Raw genomic sequence first — 19,811 nt, 5'->3', positions numbered from 1 at the left:
TCGCGCACGAGAGAGAGGGTCACACGGGTGAGGGTCGAGCGAAGAGAGGGTCGGGTGGATGCGGTGTTGAGGGAGTGAATGAGAGAGATGGCCCAAACCCTATCTTTTGCATTATATAGCGTGAGTAGTTTTCGGGCTGAGATGGGCTTCAAATGAATTCGACCTTATTAACCGAGGCGGGCCTTATAAGAGGTCCGCCTCCGAAAATGACCATATTTTCTCAGGTGGGCCACTTATAAGGCCCACCTCGGTTAATAAAAAATGGCCGCCTTCCAGGCATTAACCGAGGCGGTTGAAATGCCTGCCCGCCTCCGAGACACTTTACCAAACGCTGCGCAAAAGAATTTGTGTAGTAGTGGAAAACTTCAGTCTCCAAGAATTAAAGCGAACATTATATCAGATAGAATTTGTTTTTCGAATTTGTGTAGCAAAAAATTATTAACATATACGACATTAAATTATATATAAAATATTTTTTACAGAATAGTCAAAATTAAAAAAATGAAAAAGATAATAAAGTTAATAATAATTTGAAACAGATGGAGTTGGTATTAAAACAATCCCTTTTATATATTTTTTGTTTTTTGAGAAAATTGTATATATTTTTTGTGGATCATCGTTTTTATATGCCTTGGCGCTTGATGATGAAAACCGAGCCAAAAACTGATCGGGCTAGGAGACTTTCGGGCCATGCAGGCATACAGCCCACACTTTGCGGACCGAGCCACATGTAAGCAGGCCGCAGGCAGGCCTCCTCACGCGCGAGGGCCCGTTCTGTCGTCTCGTCGTGTGTGTTGCCGTTCCTCTTGCATCTAGTTGTCTGTCGTCTGATGTATCGTCTCCCTCCCACACCCATCGCCCATCTCCGGTCAGCACGCCTCCCCTTCTGCGCCCCGCCTCTCCTTGCCTTTGCTTGCCTAGTTCCCCTCACCGCCGTGGACGCGCGAACCAACACCCAAACTGACTGTTCCCAACAGGTAACAACACCCCATCCGCGGCAGCTGCAGCGCCCACGCTGCCGGGTGCCAGCGCAGCTCCGGCGAGCGCGGCCAGCCAAGCTCTGGGCTCCGCCTCCGGGCCCAACCCTAGCCACCTCCCGCGACGACGGAGGCCGGGGGCGCCATGCTGTTCCAGGTGGGAGGGCAGGGCGCGCGGCCCACCTTCTTCGAGATGTCCGCCGCGCAGCAGCTGCCCGCCAGCCTCCGCGCCGCCCTCACCTACTCGCTCGGGGTAAAACCGCCCGCCTCCTCCCCTTGCTCTTGCTTGTCTCCGATTGGATCGATCGAATCGCTGAGGTTGTGTGCCTGGTTCGGGGAGTGTTTAATCGTGCGTGTCCCCTCTGGTATGGCTCGTAGGATGGTGCAGCTTCGGGGCGACGCATTGAAACGCTCTAGCTCGAGGACGATTAAATAGCTCAAGCACTGTTTCTGGTTTGACTGTTTTATTAGCGGTTCGAAATGCAAAACTGAGCCGTCAAGTGCTGAATATCTCTGTTTAGCTACCTTTTGAGACCCAGAGTGGACTAGTAGTGATATGGGATCGTCAACATTCACTGACATTTTGATGTTCAACATGTAGTAGCAAGAAAAAAAACCCACATAGATCTTGAAATCTACTCCTTTCATTCTATGGCAGAAAGTGAATATATGTTCAACTGACATTCTATGGTACTTTATATGCAGCGGTATATTAGGTATGAACTTCTGTAGGGATGTGAATTGGTGACCCTAAGGGCATCCGCCATGTCTCTTTAGTTGTGCAAATTGTACTAATTTCCCAGAGGGCTCATTTTGGAAACCACGTACAATTTGTTGAACTAAAGAGGGTGGTGAATATGTGGATACCCTTAGGGCCACCAATTCGCATCCCTAATTCTGGGATAACACCTTGTGCAAAACATGTTGGAGCGTGATTTCAGGGTTCTTGATGTAATAATGATTTGATTGCATCCTTTGTTTGTACATCTGAAGTCTCAAGTTAATATACTTTTGTTTCTTTGCTGCACATGCTATTACATTTCCTTCGTGCTGCCTGCTAAGTGCTAAACCAACTGATAGCCACGTCTCAGTCTATGAAGTGCTAAACCAACTGATGCCCTTTTGCTATAGCTATAAAGAATTATCCAGTTGTTTCAGTTTATATGAAGAAACTTTTCTACACCATCTAGTTAATCTTTTTTATTGTTGATTGCACAAATATCAGTGCAGCAGCATCCAGAAACTTTAATGGTCGTTTTTGAAAGGAGGTGGGGGGAGGGGTTGCCTTTTTTCTCAGAAATTTACAAGTGCTATTGTAGTTTTGGCTAAAGCAGCATAGTTTCGTGACCAGATCATGTTCTCTCTTCTCCAAATTTATTATTGTCAAACATCCATGTATGTCATTTGACCCCTTAAACGATTATGGTCAACTTCTTCTATTTGCAGGTTTTTGCGCTAAGAAGACCATTACTACACAAAGTTTTAGATTATGAAGACGAATTCTTTGCTTTGTTAATGGGTGTCCTTGAGTCCCATAGTCTACGGACAACAGGTTCGTTATTGACTCTTTCAGCATTAAAAAGTTTGACATGTTTAGGACACTTGTAACATAACTGGGCATGCAGGAAAGCAATGGAACAATGCATACAACTTGAGTTTTCTTCTTACTTTTTCTTTAGCAAGCCCCCTTGGATACAGATTACTAAGAAATGAATCTTTCTTGAATGTGACTGAGAAAAGAAATTCCATGCATCAATATAGTGATATTTCAATAGGGTCAATCATCATTCTTTACGTTTATGCTTTCATCATATATCCTTATCTGTCTCATACTCTCCTCTCCTACATATATATTAGGTTATTGGAATAATACTATCTAACTATACAAGTCTGTTTGGTTAGTGGAATGAAATGATCCCCTTCTTGAACGAACTTATTGTGCAAACCAAACACTGAATCAAACAGCCTAGAAGTGCTATGTTAACTTAGGTCTTACTTTAATCTTCTTATGTATGTGAATTGTTACCCATGCAACTTGTCAAATAGACAAGCTTGACTAAGCACATGGCTTGTTCCTAATTTTAATTGTGTAATTTTAACTGTCCTGATTTTTTCCTTCCAGATGGTTCCTTTTCAGAGTCATTATATGGTCTCAGGAGGAGGCCTGTTAAGATTTCAGTGAAGAGAAAAGGTCCTGGTACAGAATCCAGTGACAAAGTCTATGATTCTGCACTAAGGAAGCGCCAGAAAATCCTTTCTGTTGTTTTTTTGGTAGGATGCCCTCAGCTTCTTTCTACTGTAGTTTTCTGTCTTCTTTGTTTTGTTTTGTTTTTCCTTTCCTGGGGGAAACATACTTATGCTCTTGCCAGTTAGCTAGTGGTATAAAAGAATGAATTGATAAAATAATCGCCAAATTCTGTTACTGCCAATAGCATATGAACTAGATTTTAGTGCTGTGACTTGTCTGCTTACTGCATGTTTGTTACTCTTGACTCGTAAGATATTTCTATTCCAGTATGCACCTTGAGTTGCTCGTTAAGGTCAAGCTGACTTTTTTTTCTCGAACTACGCATGAGAACTGTGTGCCATTTCATTAAGTAGAGAAAAAAAGAAAAAAAAACCAAAGGAGAGGCAAAGCCAACTCCCTTAGGCGGTTAGGCCACTAGTACAAGACTAACAGCACCACTCACTGTAAAGAAAGAAACAAGCTGACTTGTTTGACAGTGTGATTTGCTTTTCTTGAACACATAGGAGAGCTGTGTATCTTATATTAAAGACAAGAAGCAAAAAGGTCCCTTAATGACCCTTACAAACAACCACTCTAACTCCACCAGGAGATCAGAGGGATTGTAATACTGAAAAGAAAAAGATATCCCAAGTAAATTAGGATAACAAGCCGACAAAGACTTTACAACTAGCCCTCATAACGACCTAGGTCCTGTTATTGGAGCTTTTTGGCTCCAGCAAGACCCCAAAGTCTCAACTCCTCCATGAAGAATTTATGTGCTACCTGTAGGGAGGGGGAGATGCTATCAAAAACATATTTGTTCCTATGATTCCATAAGGTCTAGGTCCCCAAAATCACAGCGCTATTAAATCCCTTCCTTAGCGTTGTTAATGTGACAACTTGCTTCTCCAGCAAAGCTTGGTTCCGATCGTCTGGGTGTAACACGCCCAAAACCAACAGGTGCTAGTGGAGTGTGCCGAAACTACCGAGAGAAGACACAAGTAGTTAAGATGTGCTGGACATTCTCTTCATCATGATCGCACATCACACATTGCTCAGGATGAGGAAGCCCTCTATGTGCCAATCGATCTGCTGTCAAACATTTGTTTCAAATAGTAAGTGACAAAAATATTTTGCATTTGTCCGGGGCCCAAGATTTCCACAAACGCCGTCATGCTCGAATTTAATAGAGCCACAAAAGAATGCCCTGTAGGTAGATTTGGATTAGAATGATCTGCTTGCTTCATGCCCCCGGAAGCGCTGATCAACTTTCTGAGTTGAGGTCACCTGTTCTGGAGTGAAATTACAAAGGCCTTTTGCTTAGTTGCTCTGATACTGTTACTGTATTACTGATTTCATTAATCTTCAATTTTGTTAGTTTGTTGGCATTTGGTAGTGATATATGTGCTGCAATTGCTTCTTGTGGTACCAAGTTGCAGTATAACGACATATAATATTCTAATTTCTATTTTCTAATACGGTACATTGTACTATAAAACAGTTGGTTTATGGCTGCTTACCGACATATTCTACCGTACTCCTTAGCATACCCCTTTCTTTGGGGAAATGTATTGGGGATGCACTTTAGTAAAATTAACCTTATGAATCGCAAATTTAAAGTATATCTTGTTGTTTTAATCATTTTGTATGGAACTGTTAATTTCTGATTTCAGTGCTCCATGTTTTTTGCATTGTGCCATTCTCAAAATGCAGCCATCTATAACTTTAGTCATGTCTAAGATAATTAGACAACTATGTGTATTTATATAAGCAAATATGTACCAATTTTTGTTATATAATGATCTTGTTGGGAGACAGAATATTTCTTCTCTTTACGCTTAACTCCTGCCAATATTATTGCAGGTTGTTTTGCCATATTTTAAGTCAAAGTTGCAGTCTATATATAACAAAGAAAGGGAAGCCAGGTTGCAGGCAACCCTTTGGGGTCAGGATGATGTTAGATTTGATGAAGCTGGCTTTGTATTAGATCAGGAGCAGACTTCTCAAGCACAGACTGAACCTACTACTGGAGAAGTGTCAAATTTGACACGTTTTAAAAAGAATTTTGTCTCACTTATAGGTGTTTGCTATCCATGGATTCATGCAACTAATGAAGGTTTGTCTGCTACTTCCTGACTTTATTTGCTTCAGGGAGTTGACTCTGTCTTTATTGACTTCAGGGAGTTGATGTTATTAAGCACCAGTAAAAAAATCACAGTCAATTCAAATTTTCTTGTTATCTTTGTATTATCCTTTCTTGACTCTTTATCATTTTAGTTTCCAGTGATGGTGTTTTTGGTCTGTTTGTTCAGTATAATTCAATTTCATTTGCGTTTCATGTCAAATCAAAAGAATTTTGCACTGCCAGCTTAATTTGTTTCATTGGGTGGTTAGTGGGTAGTATAAGTTTCACCTATGACGCCCTATATTGTTTGCAGGTCTCTCATTTGCATACCAGCTCTTGTATCTGTTGGATGCTACTGGATTTTATAGTCCAGCACTGCATGTGCTTGGGCTTCATGTTTGTCGTGCTACTGGACAAGAGCTGGTATACTCCCTAATTTATTCTTACTGGTATATTTGTTATTGTTTATGTAGATGTAGACATATATTTAGAATCTTATTATTACATTATTTTACCAATGTGTTCTTTTATACGATTCAGTGCCTGATGTGTCTTTTTTTGCTTCCTCTGAATAACTAGATGGAATCATCTTCTAGGATATCAAGGATTAGAAATCGTGAACTTGAAAGACTTCGTGGTCCTCCATGGTTCAAGGTAGGAGAGGACTGTCAGTGTTCAGTAGCTTGTTTCAATTATGAATTCTTGAGTCCTAACTCATGACAAGTACTTTTTTGTATGGCGTCTGCAGGCTGTGCAACGAGTGTTCCTTAGTTGTGTGTACACAACTCTAGATTATGCACAAACCGGTTTAATTGCTGCAGTCTTCTTTTTCAAGGTCTGTTCTACAACTTACTATCAGAGAGAATCTAGGATCTTTTAACGTTTCCCTCACTCTACATCTTCTTACAAGTAGACTTCTGAGTTTGGATGGTTAACAGTTATTGAATACTTGATTTGAAATGTGATAAATTATTCTAGAAGCCATCCTCTTAACTCTTTGAATTTTGCATAACTAAGAAATGAAAGTCCTCACTCGATGATATTTGCAAAACTTTCACCATATAGATGAACTATTAGCTCTATCCCTGTGTTAGATGTCATGTAATGTGAACCACGATTCAACTACTCAACTGTACTCAGTGTTCTCTTTCTGGTAACCTTATCTAGATGATGGAGTGGTGGTATCAATCCGCTGAAGAAAGAATGTCAGCTCCAACTGTATATCCGCCACCCCCTCCTCCTCCAACTCCGAAGGTACATCTCTTGATTATACTCATGCCAGCAAGGAGCTACAACCATTCGTTTGTCACAGAATAAAGCTGTGATTCTGTTTTATGTTTAAGTCCCCACATTTGGCGTTAAATTATAAAACAATGAAATCTTTAGTTCATGATCATAATCTTATGTGGATCTGTGCCATTTTTATTAGGTTGCCAAAGATGGGATTCCCTTGCCACCTGACAGGACGCTCTGCCCCCTGTGCTGCCAGAAGCGCGCTAACCCCTCTGTTCTTTCTGTTTCTGGTTTTGTTTTTTGCTACAGCTGCATATTCAAATCCGTCTCTCAGGTGGGTGTTCTACAGATCTAGTATGTCAAAGCCAAATTTTCTCTCCATCACCAACGTATGTGACATTGTCTTGTGCTCCAGCATAAAAGGTGCCCTGTCACACTAATGCCTGCCAGTGTTGAGCAAATCAGGCGTCTCTTCCACGATTTGTAGCCATGAAAGACCCCAAAACTTCCTGTTTTCTAAAGAGCACGGACATCGTTTTGTTACATTACAAGAAACATACATCACAAGAAACTCGGCCTCAATGTACCCTTTTCATACTGAAGCAAATGCATGGATGACACTTTCTTCTCGTTTTCCTTTGTACTTTTATTTTTCGTCCATTGGAAATTGCACGGCAAAAACAAAGCTGAAGTTTGAGCTTGACAGTCTTAGAATAGGGTGTATAATCTGTTGCTAGGTGATACTAGCAGATCCATTTAGATGAGGTGGCTGTAACCAGTTACCCACTGAGAGGTAATTATATACCTGCATGACAATTTGCGGTCATGTAAAGGTTATAATTAGTCTTCATTTCATTGTAAAAAAAAAAGTCTGTACTTTTGGAATGGTCCTGTTTTTGGCGACGTATCGGCTGTTTGGAGTAACCTGCCAGAGTATATGTGTTGTATTTTTCTGGCGTCCTACTTAGACTGTAATGCTCCTAGCATGAGTTTTGTTTACATTGTTCGTCAACTCTGTGTTCTCTTGAACTTTGGTGCTTCGGTAGAATTATAATTTGTAAGTGCCTATTTGGCATGGCTCCCCAAGTGGGAGCCACAAATTGCAGCTCTGGCTTCGAAAAAGAACAGTTCTGGCTCCTTGTATATATGTAGAAAAAAACAGCTCCTTATTCTAGGGTGTTTGGTACGGTTTTTTTTTTTTTTTTTTTTTTTGAAATCATTTGGTCTGGTTTCTTTAGCTTTTCTGCTTTTGGGACCAGAGCGGTGTTAAACAGTCCCTAAGTTTAATTTCAGTTAAATGTTGTTCCAAACATACTCTAAGTTTCATTTTAGTTAAATGTTGATCAGACGTAATTTTTAGGGATTCAACATTTCACTGCCTGTGTAGCTAATTGAACGTCAGATTATTAGAGTCGTTACTATGTGCTCCGCACGAAATTCTCCTACTTCGTTAAGGTTCTGCCATTAAAACAAATGAGAAAGGTTCTGCCATTAAAACAAATGAGAAAGGCAAAAAAAAAAAAAGTTGCATGCGCACCCCTTTAATTAAGTTTCCTGCAGCCGAAGAGGCTGTGCCGCTTTGAACGCTCCTCCGCAGACACCGGAGTCCGGAATTCCATTCGTTGACTCCGTATTAGACTGTCTCCAGGTGATCACCTAAATTCAAAATGAGTAATAAGAGATTCAAAATTAGCCATCAACAGACTAAGACTATCTATATTGGAGACTCATTTTGAGTTACATGAGAGGCACAACCAAATATGAGCATTCTCTCTCGTGAAAACTCATTTGCAGAAAGAATTCTCTTTTGAGTTTTGTTGTTGGAGAAGATGTCGAATGGGTGTTGAACCCTTTGCATGTAGCACTGTCAAAGGTTAAATGAGTCTTGTATTTTGAGTGTGGTTGTTGAAGATAGTCTTAGTCGAAACAGATTGCGATTTCTTTTCCTCTTCCTCGTCCTCTTCCTCACCATATACCTCTCCTTGCAGGAAAAACAATGTCTCCTCGCAGTAACAGCCGATCGACTCCATGAATCTTCAAAAAAATGTCAGTGGGAAACTCCGCGGTTTAATCGATAGCGCAGGAGAGAGATAGAAGAAGGCGAGAGCGATCCATAAACTATGACCGTAGTCCAAGCCTCTAAAGAAAAAAAAAACATCAATAACTTCATGCTGTTACAGTCGGGAGCTCATATATCCTTGTATGCAGGAGGTATGTTCTTTTGGTCTGTCCAGAAAATTTTCTTTCATGGTGTGCTTTTCAAAGCCCCTTTTTCTCTCATGAGCTCTGTTATACCCTGCTTTTTTAAACTCTATACATTTTGCATATGACTATATGAGCTTGACAAGTAATAATTATTTTTTAGGACATGCCATTAATATATTTTTACTGCAGCGATATGCAGTGAGATGTTCTGTTTATCGCATCAGTTAGCTTAAAGTTTTGATTTCTTTCTTTACGTTTTGTACTGGTCGACCCCTTCGAGTTCATCTAGATGTAAACTAATTATCATTGATGAAATTTTCATATTTCAGTTTCAAATGTCACTGATGGTATGTTTTTAGTTTTACCATAGAATGATTGAATTCTCAAATGTCTGAGTTTTCGATTCTAGCTTCATCATGGCTACACTATTAACTTTGTATCCAAATTAAATTTAGTTTTGAGATATCCCAACAATGTAACTTCTATATTAAAGCATGCATGCACTTCTTGACAAGAATTTGTGTCAACTTCAACATGTATGTCCCAAGGCATTGGGAATTCATCTAGTTATACATGTTAATCATACATCATATTAACTTATTAACGTTTTTAGGCACAGACGTCCAACCAAATAGAATTTCTTTAGATTTGCATGTCGAGGTGAAACTCATCAAGTTTCAAGATAATTCCTAAGTACCACATTTTGTCAGGTAAGTAATCTAGGGCATCTAACAAAGCATGCCCTCAACGCCTATTGCCGACACTCCCACCGCCTAGTCTCCCACCACTATAGTGGTCAGCCCACTGTCACTTTACCATCTTGTCCTGTTGCAATAGCTCACTTTTACTACTAGCCAATAGCCTTCCTGGCTTTCCATAGTCCTCCCACGAGAACCCTTGCTTTGGCAACACATGTAAATGTAAAATCACTAACCCTAATATGGAAATATTGAGCCCTAGCATTGCGCCTGTCAAATCTCAAGTGGAATTGGAGGTTCCTTCTTAGACTACCCACAATATAGTCAGAGGTTGTGCATGGTATGTGGAATTGATGCTGAGCACCCAACGTCACCAATGTTCAGTGCATCGACATGCATGTGCCTATAGGGACCAGCATCAGACCATCATCTTCAATTCCCATGCGTGAGAAAACATCTACGCCGGCTGAGAGACAATTGTTTACTTACTGTGCATCGATGCAAGTAGATCACTCAATGCTGTTTTTTTTTTTAAATTTGAACTTGACATCGCTTCACACAATGGCACTACCATATGCCCAAAGTCACATTTTCTTATTTCAACATCGATTCTGATTCACATCGTGGTTAATCTTAGTTCTTTCTTCACTGCTCTTGATATAACGCTAAAATGAGAGCCTTTTTTCTCAAGGTAGATGCCATGCAAAATCTATATGACATGCAGCCTGATAGAATCATAGAACAACACACTTTGGCTCGCATGTTTCATGCTACTTGGTACAACGCTAATTGCATCTCCAATCATGAGATGTAAGTGAGCAAAAATAAAGAGTCTGTCTACGCATCACTCAAGTGTTTCTGGTATCCAGAACACTTGATTTCTTTCCTTCACGTCTTCTTCCTCCTTCGACGTGCCGCCGCCGCCCACTATCCACCGCGTCCGCGGTGACCTCCTTCATCCCCTCCCTCCCCCACCATTGTCGTGGCCATGGCTGCCCTGACCTAACCTGGCTCGGCCGCCTCCTCTGCCGCCCGCTCTGGCGACATCACCGCCGTCTCTCCTGCCCCCACCGCCTAGCCTATTTGCTGTTCTTAAAAAAAACTCCTCTAGACCCGCCGGAGATGGAGAAGAGAGGGCCGGGGATAAAGAAGAAAAGAAATCTACTGTTCCAACATTTGAGAAGGTGTATGGACCAGGATTCTTGTGCAATCCAACATAAACTGGGCCGGAGCCCAGTCAAACCCACACGCCTCTTATTACACGCGCGTCCAAACACACCATCTTTTTATTCTCATCATCATCAAAAAGCCCGACGCCTCCGTTCTTCGCCTTCACGTCTCTTCGACAGCCGCAACCTCTATCCCTCGTCTGGTATCGTCTCTCCCACAACCCAAAAAAACCCTCGAAAATCGGCGGCGGCGCGACATGGCGGAGGTCGAGGTTCCAGCTTCTGCGGTAGCGACGACGACCCCTGAGGAGGCGGCAACCGAGGGCGGACCCGCTACGGAGGCGAAGGGTCCGCACAAGCTGCACCGGCAGTGGACCTTCTGGTACGACATCCAGTCGAAGCCCAAGCCGGGCGCTGCGTGGGGCACCTCCCTCAAAAAGGCCTACACCTTCGACACCGTCGAGGAGTTTTGGAGGTACGTTGGCGCTGCCGCGGATATACCTTCCTTCGTGCCCCGGTTGCCTGCCTGAATCTGTTCTGTTCGGATCTGATCTGGATGCCGTGGAGGTTCCTGTGTACCAGTTTCTGTGCGTGTGTTGGGCGGTCATGTGGCGGCAGGAGTTGTTCATACAGTAGTTAGGGTTCTAGGTAATCTTAGTGCCAACAAATCTGACACGATTAGATGACAAATTCGATTAGGTTTTGTTTATTCATTATATCGCTGGTTCCTGTTTGCATCGGATTTGATTGCCTGATCGCTGATTGCCCGTGGCTGATTTTTCACGTAAGCCGTCCTGTGTAGTTGTGTATGTATAGGGTATGGTAAAAGCTGAAGTGAGAGGCCTCTTGGTTAAGCTAAATCAAGAGCCCAAAATGGAAATATACTCACTGTCAGAATTATCAAAACCAAAAAAGGAAGGAGAAGGAAACAGAAGCCAAATCCGACGGTTACGTCTTCGGCAATCTCCACCTCCAGCGAGCTCCGGTTTAAGGTTTTGGGTTTTGGGGAGCTACACCATTTCTGTCCTTAGAAGGGGAGGCGGGCCAGGGGCGGCGGCTGGACTGGTGGCTGGAGGGGCGGTGGCTGGACTGTCTGTTGGGCGGAGCTGGCAGCGGGGGCTAGGGGGCTGGGCTTTCCTCCTCCGATTGAGATTAGGGGAGGGCGGGGGTGGGCGGGTGGCGGAGGCGCCGCTGGACAGGGCTGGCAGCGGATGCCGGTGGTGAGGTGGGGATGGGGGAGCGACGATCTGTTGAAGGATGGGCTGGTTCCTGTTTGCGTCGGATTTGATATGCCTGATTGCTGATTGCCTGTGGCTGAATTTTTCACGTAAATTGCCCCGTGTAATTGTATATATAGGGTATGGTACGAGAGGCCTCTTGATTCAAGCTAAATTGAGAGCCCCAAAATGGAAATAAACTCATTGTCAGAATTTCCGAAACCAAAAAAGGAAGGAGAAGTAGAAGCCAAATCGAACAGTTACGTCTTCGGCAAGGTCCAGCAAGGTCCGGTGAGGTTTTGGGGAGCTGCACCATCTCCGAATTTGGGTGGTGGTGGTGTGTTGGGGGGGGGGGGGGGGGGGGGGTGGGGGGTGGGGGGGGGGGGGCGCTAGACTGGCGGTAGGCGGGCAGTGGGGGTGCCACTGCACAGGGCTGACGGTGGAGGCCAGTGGCGGGGTGGGATGGTTGAGTGCCGAAAGGATGGGGGGTGAACCGATGATGCCAGCGAGTAGGAGGCGAGCGTCCGAGGGCGCCGGGGGGGGGGGGGGGGGGGGGGGGAGGCGCTAATGGAGGTTTGGATGGGGTGTAGGACGGGAGAGCTGGAAAACCAAAAAAAGAAGACAAGAAGCTGGGGCTCACGTGGGGAGGGATGTTGAGTCCTATCTGGAGATCCCTCTCGCCATGGTCAGCTAGTCGCCTCCATAGGTTATTCCTTGTTGTAGATTGGCTCTCTGAATTATTGAATGAACTGTTTTACAATTCTACTATGTTAATTATTTTTGGTTTGATGCTTTGAGCAGATTGCCTTGCTGCATATATGGAGTGAGTCTTCTCTAACTTTTTTTTTCTGTTTGTCTTTGTGAACCTAGTCTTTTATGAAAGATATGCTCTGCTTGCATTAGACCCTATTCAAATATATAAAAAGTTAGCATCTTATGTTTAGCCTTAAGTAATGAGCAATATCTTCTATTAGTTATAATACCTGTGTATGTGCTGTCTTTTGAAGTCAAAACTTCTATATATGTTACTGCAGTTAGCTGATGCAATTTTGCCTTGTGCCTTCAATTTGGTGGTCTTGTATCCATGTACTTACAGATCCCTTCTTTCTTGCTGTAGCTTGTATGATCAGATTTTTCGTCCAAGCAAGTTGTCTGGGAATGCTGATTTTCATCTGTTCAAGGCTGGAGTAGAGCCAAAATGGGAAGACCCAGAGTGTGCAAATGGTGGCAAATGGACTGTCCCATGCAACAGAAAGGCAACCTTTGAGAACATGTGGCTTGAAACGGTACATCTTTGTTATATATATTTGATTTGTTCAAGATCAAGCATCTGCTACCAGATGTTGCCTGAGATGTTCCATTAATGGACTGCTTTTGAATAATTGTTTGAATATGCAGTTGATGGCTCTTATTGGGGAGCAGTTTGATGAAACAGAGGACATTTGTGGAATTGTTGCTAGTGTCCGTGCGAGAGGAGATAAGCTCGCATTATGGACTAGGACTGCCAGCAATGAAGCTGTCCAGGTTGGTTTTCAAAACCATTCTAATCAAGTTCAGTGCTGATATCTTCTTATGCATCATAGTATCTAGGTTCATATATCCTGATAAGGGGGTGAACTTAGTCCAGTGTTTTCTGTGTAAATCCCTAGCTGCTATATTGCCTTATGGAATACATCACTATATATGGTTTGTCCTGCTACCTTCGTTGGGTTCAGCTTTTGTAAGTTTTTTTATTATTGTTATACCATTATTCTCTTCAAAGGCTCAAATTGCTATACCTAAATCATCTCTCTGGAAGAGAACTATATAGTTTGCTAGGAATTTTTTGTGCATGTAATAGTGGAGTGATGTTGCATGAAAGTGGGGACTTGGATTCTCTATTAAGTGTGTTGTTGCAGGAAATACCTGTTGCATTTTCTGGTACTGTTTATGTTGTAACATTGTTACATGAACAATATTCTTCATCCTCTATGCAATGAGCGGAATATTGGAAAAAAGAGGATACAGAAGCCTTTTCTTTTGGAGAATCTTTGATCATTAACAACCCTACTATAGTTTCATCTTCTGTGGGGCATGGTTATCTCATTGGACCAACAGTGTCCCATGCTGCAGCTGTGATACCTTTTAAGTCTCTGTTGCCCTTGTTCTCAAAAGGACATTATTAACGTGCTGCTCTGATTTCTGAGTTGGCCTATTCCTTTTTTATACAGGTGAACATTGGCAAGAAATGGAAGGATGTCATCGACTACAATGACAAGATCACCTACACTTTCCATGTATGCCTTCAGATTATTTCTTAAGCTGCTGCTCATAGCTTATTTATTTGTTGAACACTGAGCTCACTATCTTGATGCCTCTCATGTGCAGGACGACTCGAGAAGAGACAAGCCGAGCAGAGGCGGACGGTACACCGTGTAAGCTGCACATCAACAAGGTCGCTTGGACTGGATAGCTGGAGGAGTGGAATTTTCTGCTGAGATCAGCACCGACTTCCATTTGATACAGCCTCGGCTTACCCAAGGCAACTTTCGCACCTATTATGATGTTATTTTGCTTTCAGATAGCTTATGTAGTACAAGAAAGAGGTGTTGGAGACATTGACGATTTTGTATGCAACTGAATTTCTATCTGAATATGCCCCGATTCAACAGCACCTAAACGAGTCATTGCGTTCTGGAGATTCTTGCAATGCATATCCATGTTTTAGACCTTGTTATAAAATGTTTGGCATTCGTGGAGCCGTTGTGCATCTTTCTGCAAATGCGCCGTGTCGGTAAGATGTTGGCCGAAGTAACCAACGTTTGTTGCCTTTTTGTGTCGAAGTAACCAACATTTGTTACCCTTTTGTGTCGGTGCTGTATAAAGTACCTCAATGACGATACGGACTCAGGGTGCTTGTTGCTTCTGCACTTCGCAATTCGGCATTCAGGCGAGTTAACGAAGTATCAGACGGTTCTCAAGAGAGGCAGTGTTGTGTTTGTCGGCGTGGTATCGCGCACGCACATGTGTCTTTGGTAAGATGGCCTGGGCTGGATGGCTGTCCTACCACCAGCCATTCATACACGCACTGACTTGACCGTCAAACGACACGAGCTCGCCATCCTACCAGAAACGCTGAGGCGTCACCGCGAACCACCCCTTTCGCTCGCGCTGGCCTGTGGCCTCTGCTTGCTCCTGATTGATTTGGACAGACAATTGCCCAGGGCGCGCGCAGCACGTTTGCTTCGGGAACACTGCGAGTGTGCAACACATTTCCGGGCTTGATCTCGAAGCGAGCCCTGCTGTGTGTTGTCATGCACCTGCCTGCCTTGGCTTGTGCTCTAATCAACGCCGGACTCCCCAACTCACGGTTGGTGCGGGACGCCACCCCGCCACCTTACCGCCCACCTCCCTCGGCGCCTCACCAGTCACCACATCACCTTGCGCCATCAGCTATATCACCCTACTAGCCACTTCCGTGTCCCTTCACGGATACCTCACCCCCTGCTTGCTCGCTCCATCGGCAATCGGCATGGACACCGGCTCGGTCACCGGTGGCCTCGCCGCGGGCTCGCACATGCGGGACGAGCTGCACGTCATGCGCGCCCACGAGGAGGTTAGTTAGTTCGTTCCTGTTGCTTTAGTTCGCTCTCGCTCGCTTTTTTTCTTTGTCATCAGTAATTGATGGCATTGTTACTGATCGATCGGCGGTTGTGGCGACGACGACGACGACGACGCGCGCAGCCGAACGGAAAGGTCCGGAGCGCCGACGTGAAGACGTGCCGCGTGTGCGCCGACGAGGTCGGGACGCGGGAGGACGGGCAGCCCTTCGTGGCGTGCGCCGAGTGCGGCTTCCCCGTGTGCCGGCCCTGCTACGAGTACGAGCGCAGCGAGGGCACGCAGTGCTGCCCGCAGTGCAACACCCGCTACAAGCGCCACAAAGGTCGGTACTTGGGTTGGTGCACCTCACCTCACTAATAATAGATAGCACACGCCACCAAGTCGGTCGCGTCGCAGTCTACAAAAATTTGGAAGCTTTTGACGGCTAAGAGATTTTTGGTGCGTGCGTGCGTGATCTTGTTGCAGGGTGCCCGAGGGTGGAAGGGGACGAGGACGAGGGCCCGGAGATGGACGACTTCGAGGAGGAGTTCCCCGTCAAGAGCCCCAAGAAGCCTCACGAGCCCGTCGCCTTCGACGTCTACTCCGAGAACGGCGAGCAGCCTGCGCAGAAATGGCGGACGGGAGGCCACACGCTGTCGTCCTTCACCGGAAGCGGTGAGTAGTGCTAGCTCCAGCTGCATTATATTGATGGTGTTGGCATGTTGCAAGATCGATCTGCTGAATATGTGTGTGTGTGTGTGTGCAGTGGCCGGGAAGGACCTGGAGGCGGAGAGGGAGATGGAGGGGAGCATGGAGTGGAAGGACCGGATCGACAAGTGGAAGACCAAGCAGGAGAAGAGGGGCAAGCTCAACCACGACGACAGCGACGACGACGACGACAAGAACGAGGACGAGTACATGCTGTTGGCGGAGGCCCGTCAGCCGCTGTGGCGCAAGGTTCCGATCCCGTCCAGCAAGATCAACCCGTACCGCATCGTCATCGTGCTCCGCCTGGTGGTGCTGTGCTTCTTCCTCAAGTTCCGGATCACGACGCCCGCCATGGACGCCGTGCCGCTGTGGCTGGCGTCCGTCATCTGCGAGCTCTGGTTCGCCTTCTCCTGGATCCTGGACCAGCTGCCCAAGTGGGCGCCCGTGACGCGGGAGACGTACCTGGACCGCCTGGCGCTGCGGTACGACCGCGACGGCGAGGCGTGCCGGCTGTCCCCGATCGACTTCTTCGTGAGCACGGTGGACCCGCTCAAGGAGCCGCCCATCATCACCGCCAACACCGTGCTGTCCATCCTCGCCGTCGACTACCCCGTGGACCGCGTCAGCTGCTACGTCTCCGACGACGGCGCCTCCATGCTGCTCTTCGACACGCTGTCCGAGACCGCCGAGTTCGCGCGCCGCTGGGTGCCCTTCTGCAAGAAGTTCGCCGTGGAGCCCCGCGCTCCGGAGTTCTACTTCTCGCAGAAGATCGACTACCTCAAGGACAAGGTGCAGCCGACGTTCGTCAAGGAGCGCCGCGCCATGAAAGTACTACCTTCGTCTCTCTCTCTCTCTCTTTGTTATAACAACATCGATCATATATAACATCGATCATATATATTCAGAGGGAGTACGAGGAGTTCAAGATCCGGATCAACGCACTGGTGGCCAAGGCGCAGAAGAAGCCCGAGGAAGGGTGGGTGATGCAGGACGGCACGCCGTGGCCCGGGAACAACACGCGCGACCACCCGGGCATGATCCAGGTGTACCTCGGCAGCCAGGGCGCGCTGGACGTGGAGGGCCACGAGCTGCCGCGCCTGGTGTACGTGTCCCGCGAGAAGCGCCCCGGGTACAACCACCACAAGAAGGCCGGCGCCATGAACTCGCTGGTGCGCGTCTCCGCCGTGCTCACCAACGCGCCCTTCATCCTCAACCTCGACTGCGACCACTACGTGAACAACAGCAAGGCCGTGCGCGAGGCCATGTGCTTCCTCATGGACCCGCAGCTGGGGAAGAAGCTCTGCTACGTGCAGTTCCCGCAGCGGTTCGACGGCATCGACCGACACGACCGATACGCCAACCGGAACGTCGTCTTCTTCGACATCAACATGAAGGGGCTGGACGGCATCCAGGGCCCGGTGTACGTCGGCACGGGGTGCGTGTTCAACCGGCAGGCGCTGTACGGCTACGACCCGCCGCGCCCCGAGAAGCGGCCCAAGATGACGTGCGACTGCTGGCCGTCGTGGTGCTGCTGCTGCTGCTGCTTCGGCGGCGGCAAGCGTGGCAAGGCGCGCAAGGACAAGAAGGGCGGCGGCGGCGACGGCGGCGAGGAGCCGCGCCGGGGCCTGCTCGGCTTCTACAGGAAGCGGAGCAAGAAGGATAAGCTCGGCGGGTCCGTGGCCGGCAGCAAGAAGAGCGGCGGCGGGCTGTACAAGAAGCACCAGCGCGCGTTCGAGCTGGAGGAGATCGAGGAGGGCCTGGAGGGGTACGACGAGCTGGAGCGCTCCTCGCTCATGTCGCAGAAGAGCTTCGAGAAGCGGTTCGGCCAGTCGCCCGTGTTCATCGCCTCCACGCTCGTCGAGGACGGCGGCCTGCCGCAGGGCGCCGCCGCCGACCCCGCCGCGCTCATCAAGGAGGCCATCCACGTCATCAGCTGCGGATACGAGGAGAAGACAGAGTGGGGCAAGGAGGTACTGTTTTTTTTTTTTTTTTTTGCTTTTCTTCATTTTCATTAGTATTATTATTATTACTGGTAAAAAGAAAAGAAAAGCAAAACAGAAACTGCACCAGCCGGGAATCGAACCCGGGTCTGTACCGTGGCAGGGTACTATTCTACCACTAGACCACTGGTGCTTGGATGCAGGAACTGATCTTTCGTTCTTCTTGAACCATCACCAGATTGGGTGGATCTACGGGTCGGTGACAGAGGATATTCTGACGGGATTCAAAATGCACTGCCGGGGATGGAAGTCGGTGTACTGCACGCCGACACGGCCGGCGTTCAAGGGTTCGGCGCCCATCAACCTGTCCGATCGTCTCCACCAGGTGCTGCGTTGGGCGCTGGGGTCCGTGGAGATCTTCATGAGCCGCCACTGCCCGCTCTGGTACGCCTACGGCGGGCGGCTCAAGTGGCTGGAGCGCTTCGCCTACACCAACACCATCGTCTACCCCTTCACCTCCATCCCGCTGCTCGCCTACTGCACCATCCCCGCCGTCTGCCTGCTCACCGGCAAGTTCATCATTCCCACGGTGAGTGATCGATCGAGGTGCATGCATTGACGATGACGACGACTGTACATTCCTGTCCATGTGTGCTTACTTGGACGTACGACCGACAGCTCAACAACCTTGCTAGCATCTGGTTCATCGCGCTGTTCCTGTCCATCATCGCGACGAGCGTGCTGGAGCTGCGGTGGAGCGGGGTAAGCATCGAGGACTGGTGGCGCAACGAGCAGTTCTGGGTGATCGGCGGCGTGTCCGCGCACCTCTTCGCCGTGTTCCAGGGCTTCCTCAAGGTGCTGGGCGGCGTGGACACCAGCTTCACCGTCACCTCCAAGGCGGCCGGCGACGAGGCGGACGCCTTCGGGGATCTGTACCTCTTCAAGTGGACCACGCTGCTGGTTCCCCCCACGACGCTCATCATCATCAACATGGTGGGCATCGTGGCGGGCGTCTCCGACGCCGTCAACAACGGGTACGGCTCCTGGGGCCCGCTCTTCGGCAAGCTCTTCTTCTCCTTCTGGGTCATCGTCCACCTCTACCCGTTCCTCAAGGGGCTCATGGGGCGGCAGAACCGGACGCCCACCATCGTCGTGCTCTGGTCCATCCTCCTCGCCTCCATCTTCTCGCTCGTCTGGGTCAGGATCGACCCCTTCATCCCCAAGGCCAAGGGCCCCATCCTCAAGCCATGCGGAGTCGAGTGCTGATGAGCGAGCTCACCTAGCTTGCTTGTTTGGACATGCAGCAGGCACTTTCGGGCCAGGCTTCGATCTACTCATTTTCGACTTGCTTAATTTTGTACAAGTTTTGTGATCGAGTGAGATAAAGTGTTGGGTGTAAGAACTGTGGTGGAGTACTGGAGTTCGCTCAAATTAAAGGACATTCTTTCTTTTTTTTTTCTTCTTCAACATTCGATAAACATCGCGACTTGCCCTCGAGCGAGGTCAAATCCTAGCAGTATCCTACAGCCGTTGGTCGTCTACATATTCCGCGATTTGTCGCGAGACTCGCCGTTCGTTTACTCGTTTCCACCGCAGCTAAGCTTACCTTCTCCACGCGCACGAGAGGACGCCATCGCAGTTGTGTGGCCCTGCAGGCTTCTTGGGGTGGTGGGCCGCGAGAAGGCCAGCAGAAGGCGCGAGGCCAACTGGCCAAGGCAACTCAGGGGACGACG

The 19,811-nt window shown here is 47.3% G+C and overlaps 3 protein-coding genes and 1 non-coding gene across 4 annotated transcripts; 3 read left to right on the top strand and 1 right to left on the bottom strand.

Annotated features, from left to right (window-relative positions):
- Positions 1-862: 862 nt before the first annotated feature.
- LOC136486666 (peroxisome biogenesis protein 12-like) lies at positions 863-7,191 on the top strand. Its single transcript, XM_066483622.1, has 10 exons — positions 863-1,230; positions 2,424-2,529; positions 3,100-3,248; positions 5,068-5,320; positions 5,643-5,752; positions 5,909-5,983; positions 6,078-6,164; positions 6,497-6,583; positions 6,759-6,896; positions 6,978-7,191. The coding sequence occupies exons 1-10, from the start codon at positions 1,123-1,125 to the stop codon at positions 7,047-7,049; spliced, it is 1,185 nt and encodes a 394-aa protein (XP_066339719.1). The 5' UTR covers positions 863-1,122; the 3' UTR covers positions 7,050-7,191.
- A 3,578-nt stretch (positions 7,192-10,769) lies between these two features.
- On the top strand, positions 10,770-14,504 carry LOC136486661 (eukaryotic translation initiation factor). The gene is made up of 5 exons (XM_066483618.1): positions 10,770-11,109; positions 12,969-13,137; positions 13,250-13,375; positions 14,062-14,127; positions 14,219-14,504. Exons 1-5 carry the CDS (start codon positions 10,892-10,894, stop codon positions 14,267-14,269), a joined length of 630 nt encoding a protein of 209 aa, XP_066339715.1. The 5' UTR covers positions 10,770-10,891; the 3' UTR covers positions 14,270-14,504.
- Positions 14,505-15,289: 785 nt separating this feature from the next.
- Positions 15,290-19,533, top strand: LOC136535834 (cellulose synthase A catalytic subunit 7 [UDP-forming]). Its single transcript, XM_066528252.1, has 7 exons — positions 15,290-15,446; positions 15,575-15,773; positions 15,917-16,105; positions 16,197-16,966; positions 17,044-18,108; positions 18,317-18,667; positions 18,757-19,533. Exons 1-7 carry the CDS (start codon positions 15,363-15,365, stop codon positions 19,342-19,344), a joined length of 3,246 nt encoding a protein of 1,081 aa, XP_066384349.1. The 5' UTR covers positions 15,290-15,362; the 3' UTR covers positions 19,345-19,533.
- On the bottom strand, positions 18,201-18,271 carry TRNAG-GCC (transfer RNA glycine (anticodon GCC)). The gene has a single exon. It is a non-coding gene; the product is annotated as a tRNA-Gly (tRNA).
- Positions 19,534-19,811: the final 278 nt, after the last annotated feature.

This window comes from Miscanthus floridulus, chromosome 1 (assembly GCF_019320115.1).
Source record: "Miscanthus floridulus cultivar M001 chromosome 1, ASM1932011v1, whole genome shotgun sequence".
Lineage (NCBI taxonomy): Eukaryota > Viridiplantae > Streptophyta > Magnoliopsida > Poales > Poaceae > Miscanthus > Miscanthus floridulus.
Note: the sequence above shows the minus strand (reverse complement) of the source record. Positions and strands in the feature narration are given on the sequence as shown.

Excerpts from the sequence above, each read along its gene's own strand:
- LOC136486661 (XM_066483618.1), top strand. The coding sequence starts at position 10,892 with ATGGCGGAGGTCGAGGTTCCAGCTTCTGCGGTAGCGACGACGACCCCT. Across the intron at positions 13,138-13,249 it reads AGAACATGTGGCTTGAAACG|TTGATGGCTCTTATTGGGGA; the intron begins GTACATCTTTGT and ends TTGAATATGCAG. Across the intron at positions 13,376-14,061 it reads CCAGCAATGAAGCTGTCCAG|GTGAACATTGGCAAGAAATG; the intron begins GTTGGTTTTCAA and ends TTTTTTATACAG.
- LOC136535834 (XM_066528252.1), top strand. The coding sequence starts at position 15,363 with ATGGACACCGGCTCGGTCACCGGTGGCCTCGCCGCGGGCTCGCACATG. Across the intron at positions 16,106-16,196 it reads GTCGTCCTTCACCGGAAGCG|TGGCCGGGAAGGACCTGGAG; the intron begins GTGAGTAGTGCT and ends GTGTGTGTGCAG. Across the intron at positions 16,967-17,043 it reads AGGAGCGCCGCGCCATGAAA|AGGGAGTACGAGGAGTTCAA; the intron begins GTACTACCTTCG and ends ATATATATTCAG.
- LOC136486666 (XM_066483622.1), top strand. The coding sequence starts at position 1,123 with ATGCTGTTCCAGGTGGGAGGGCAGGGCGCGCGGCCCACCTTCTTCGAG. Across the intron at positions 2,530-3,099 it reads CCATAGTCTACGGACAACAG|ATGGTTCCTTTTCAGAGTCA; the intron begins GTTCGTTATTGA and ends TTTTCCTTCCAG. Across the intron at positions 6,897-6,977 it reads TATTCAAATCCGTCTCTCAG|CATAAAAGGTGCCCTGTCAC; the intron begins GTGGGTGTTCTA and ends CTTGTGCTCCAG.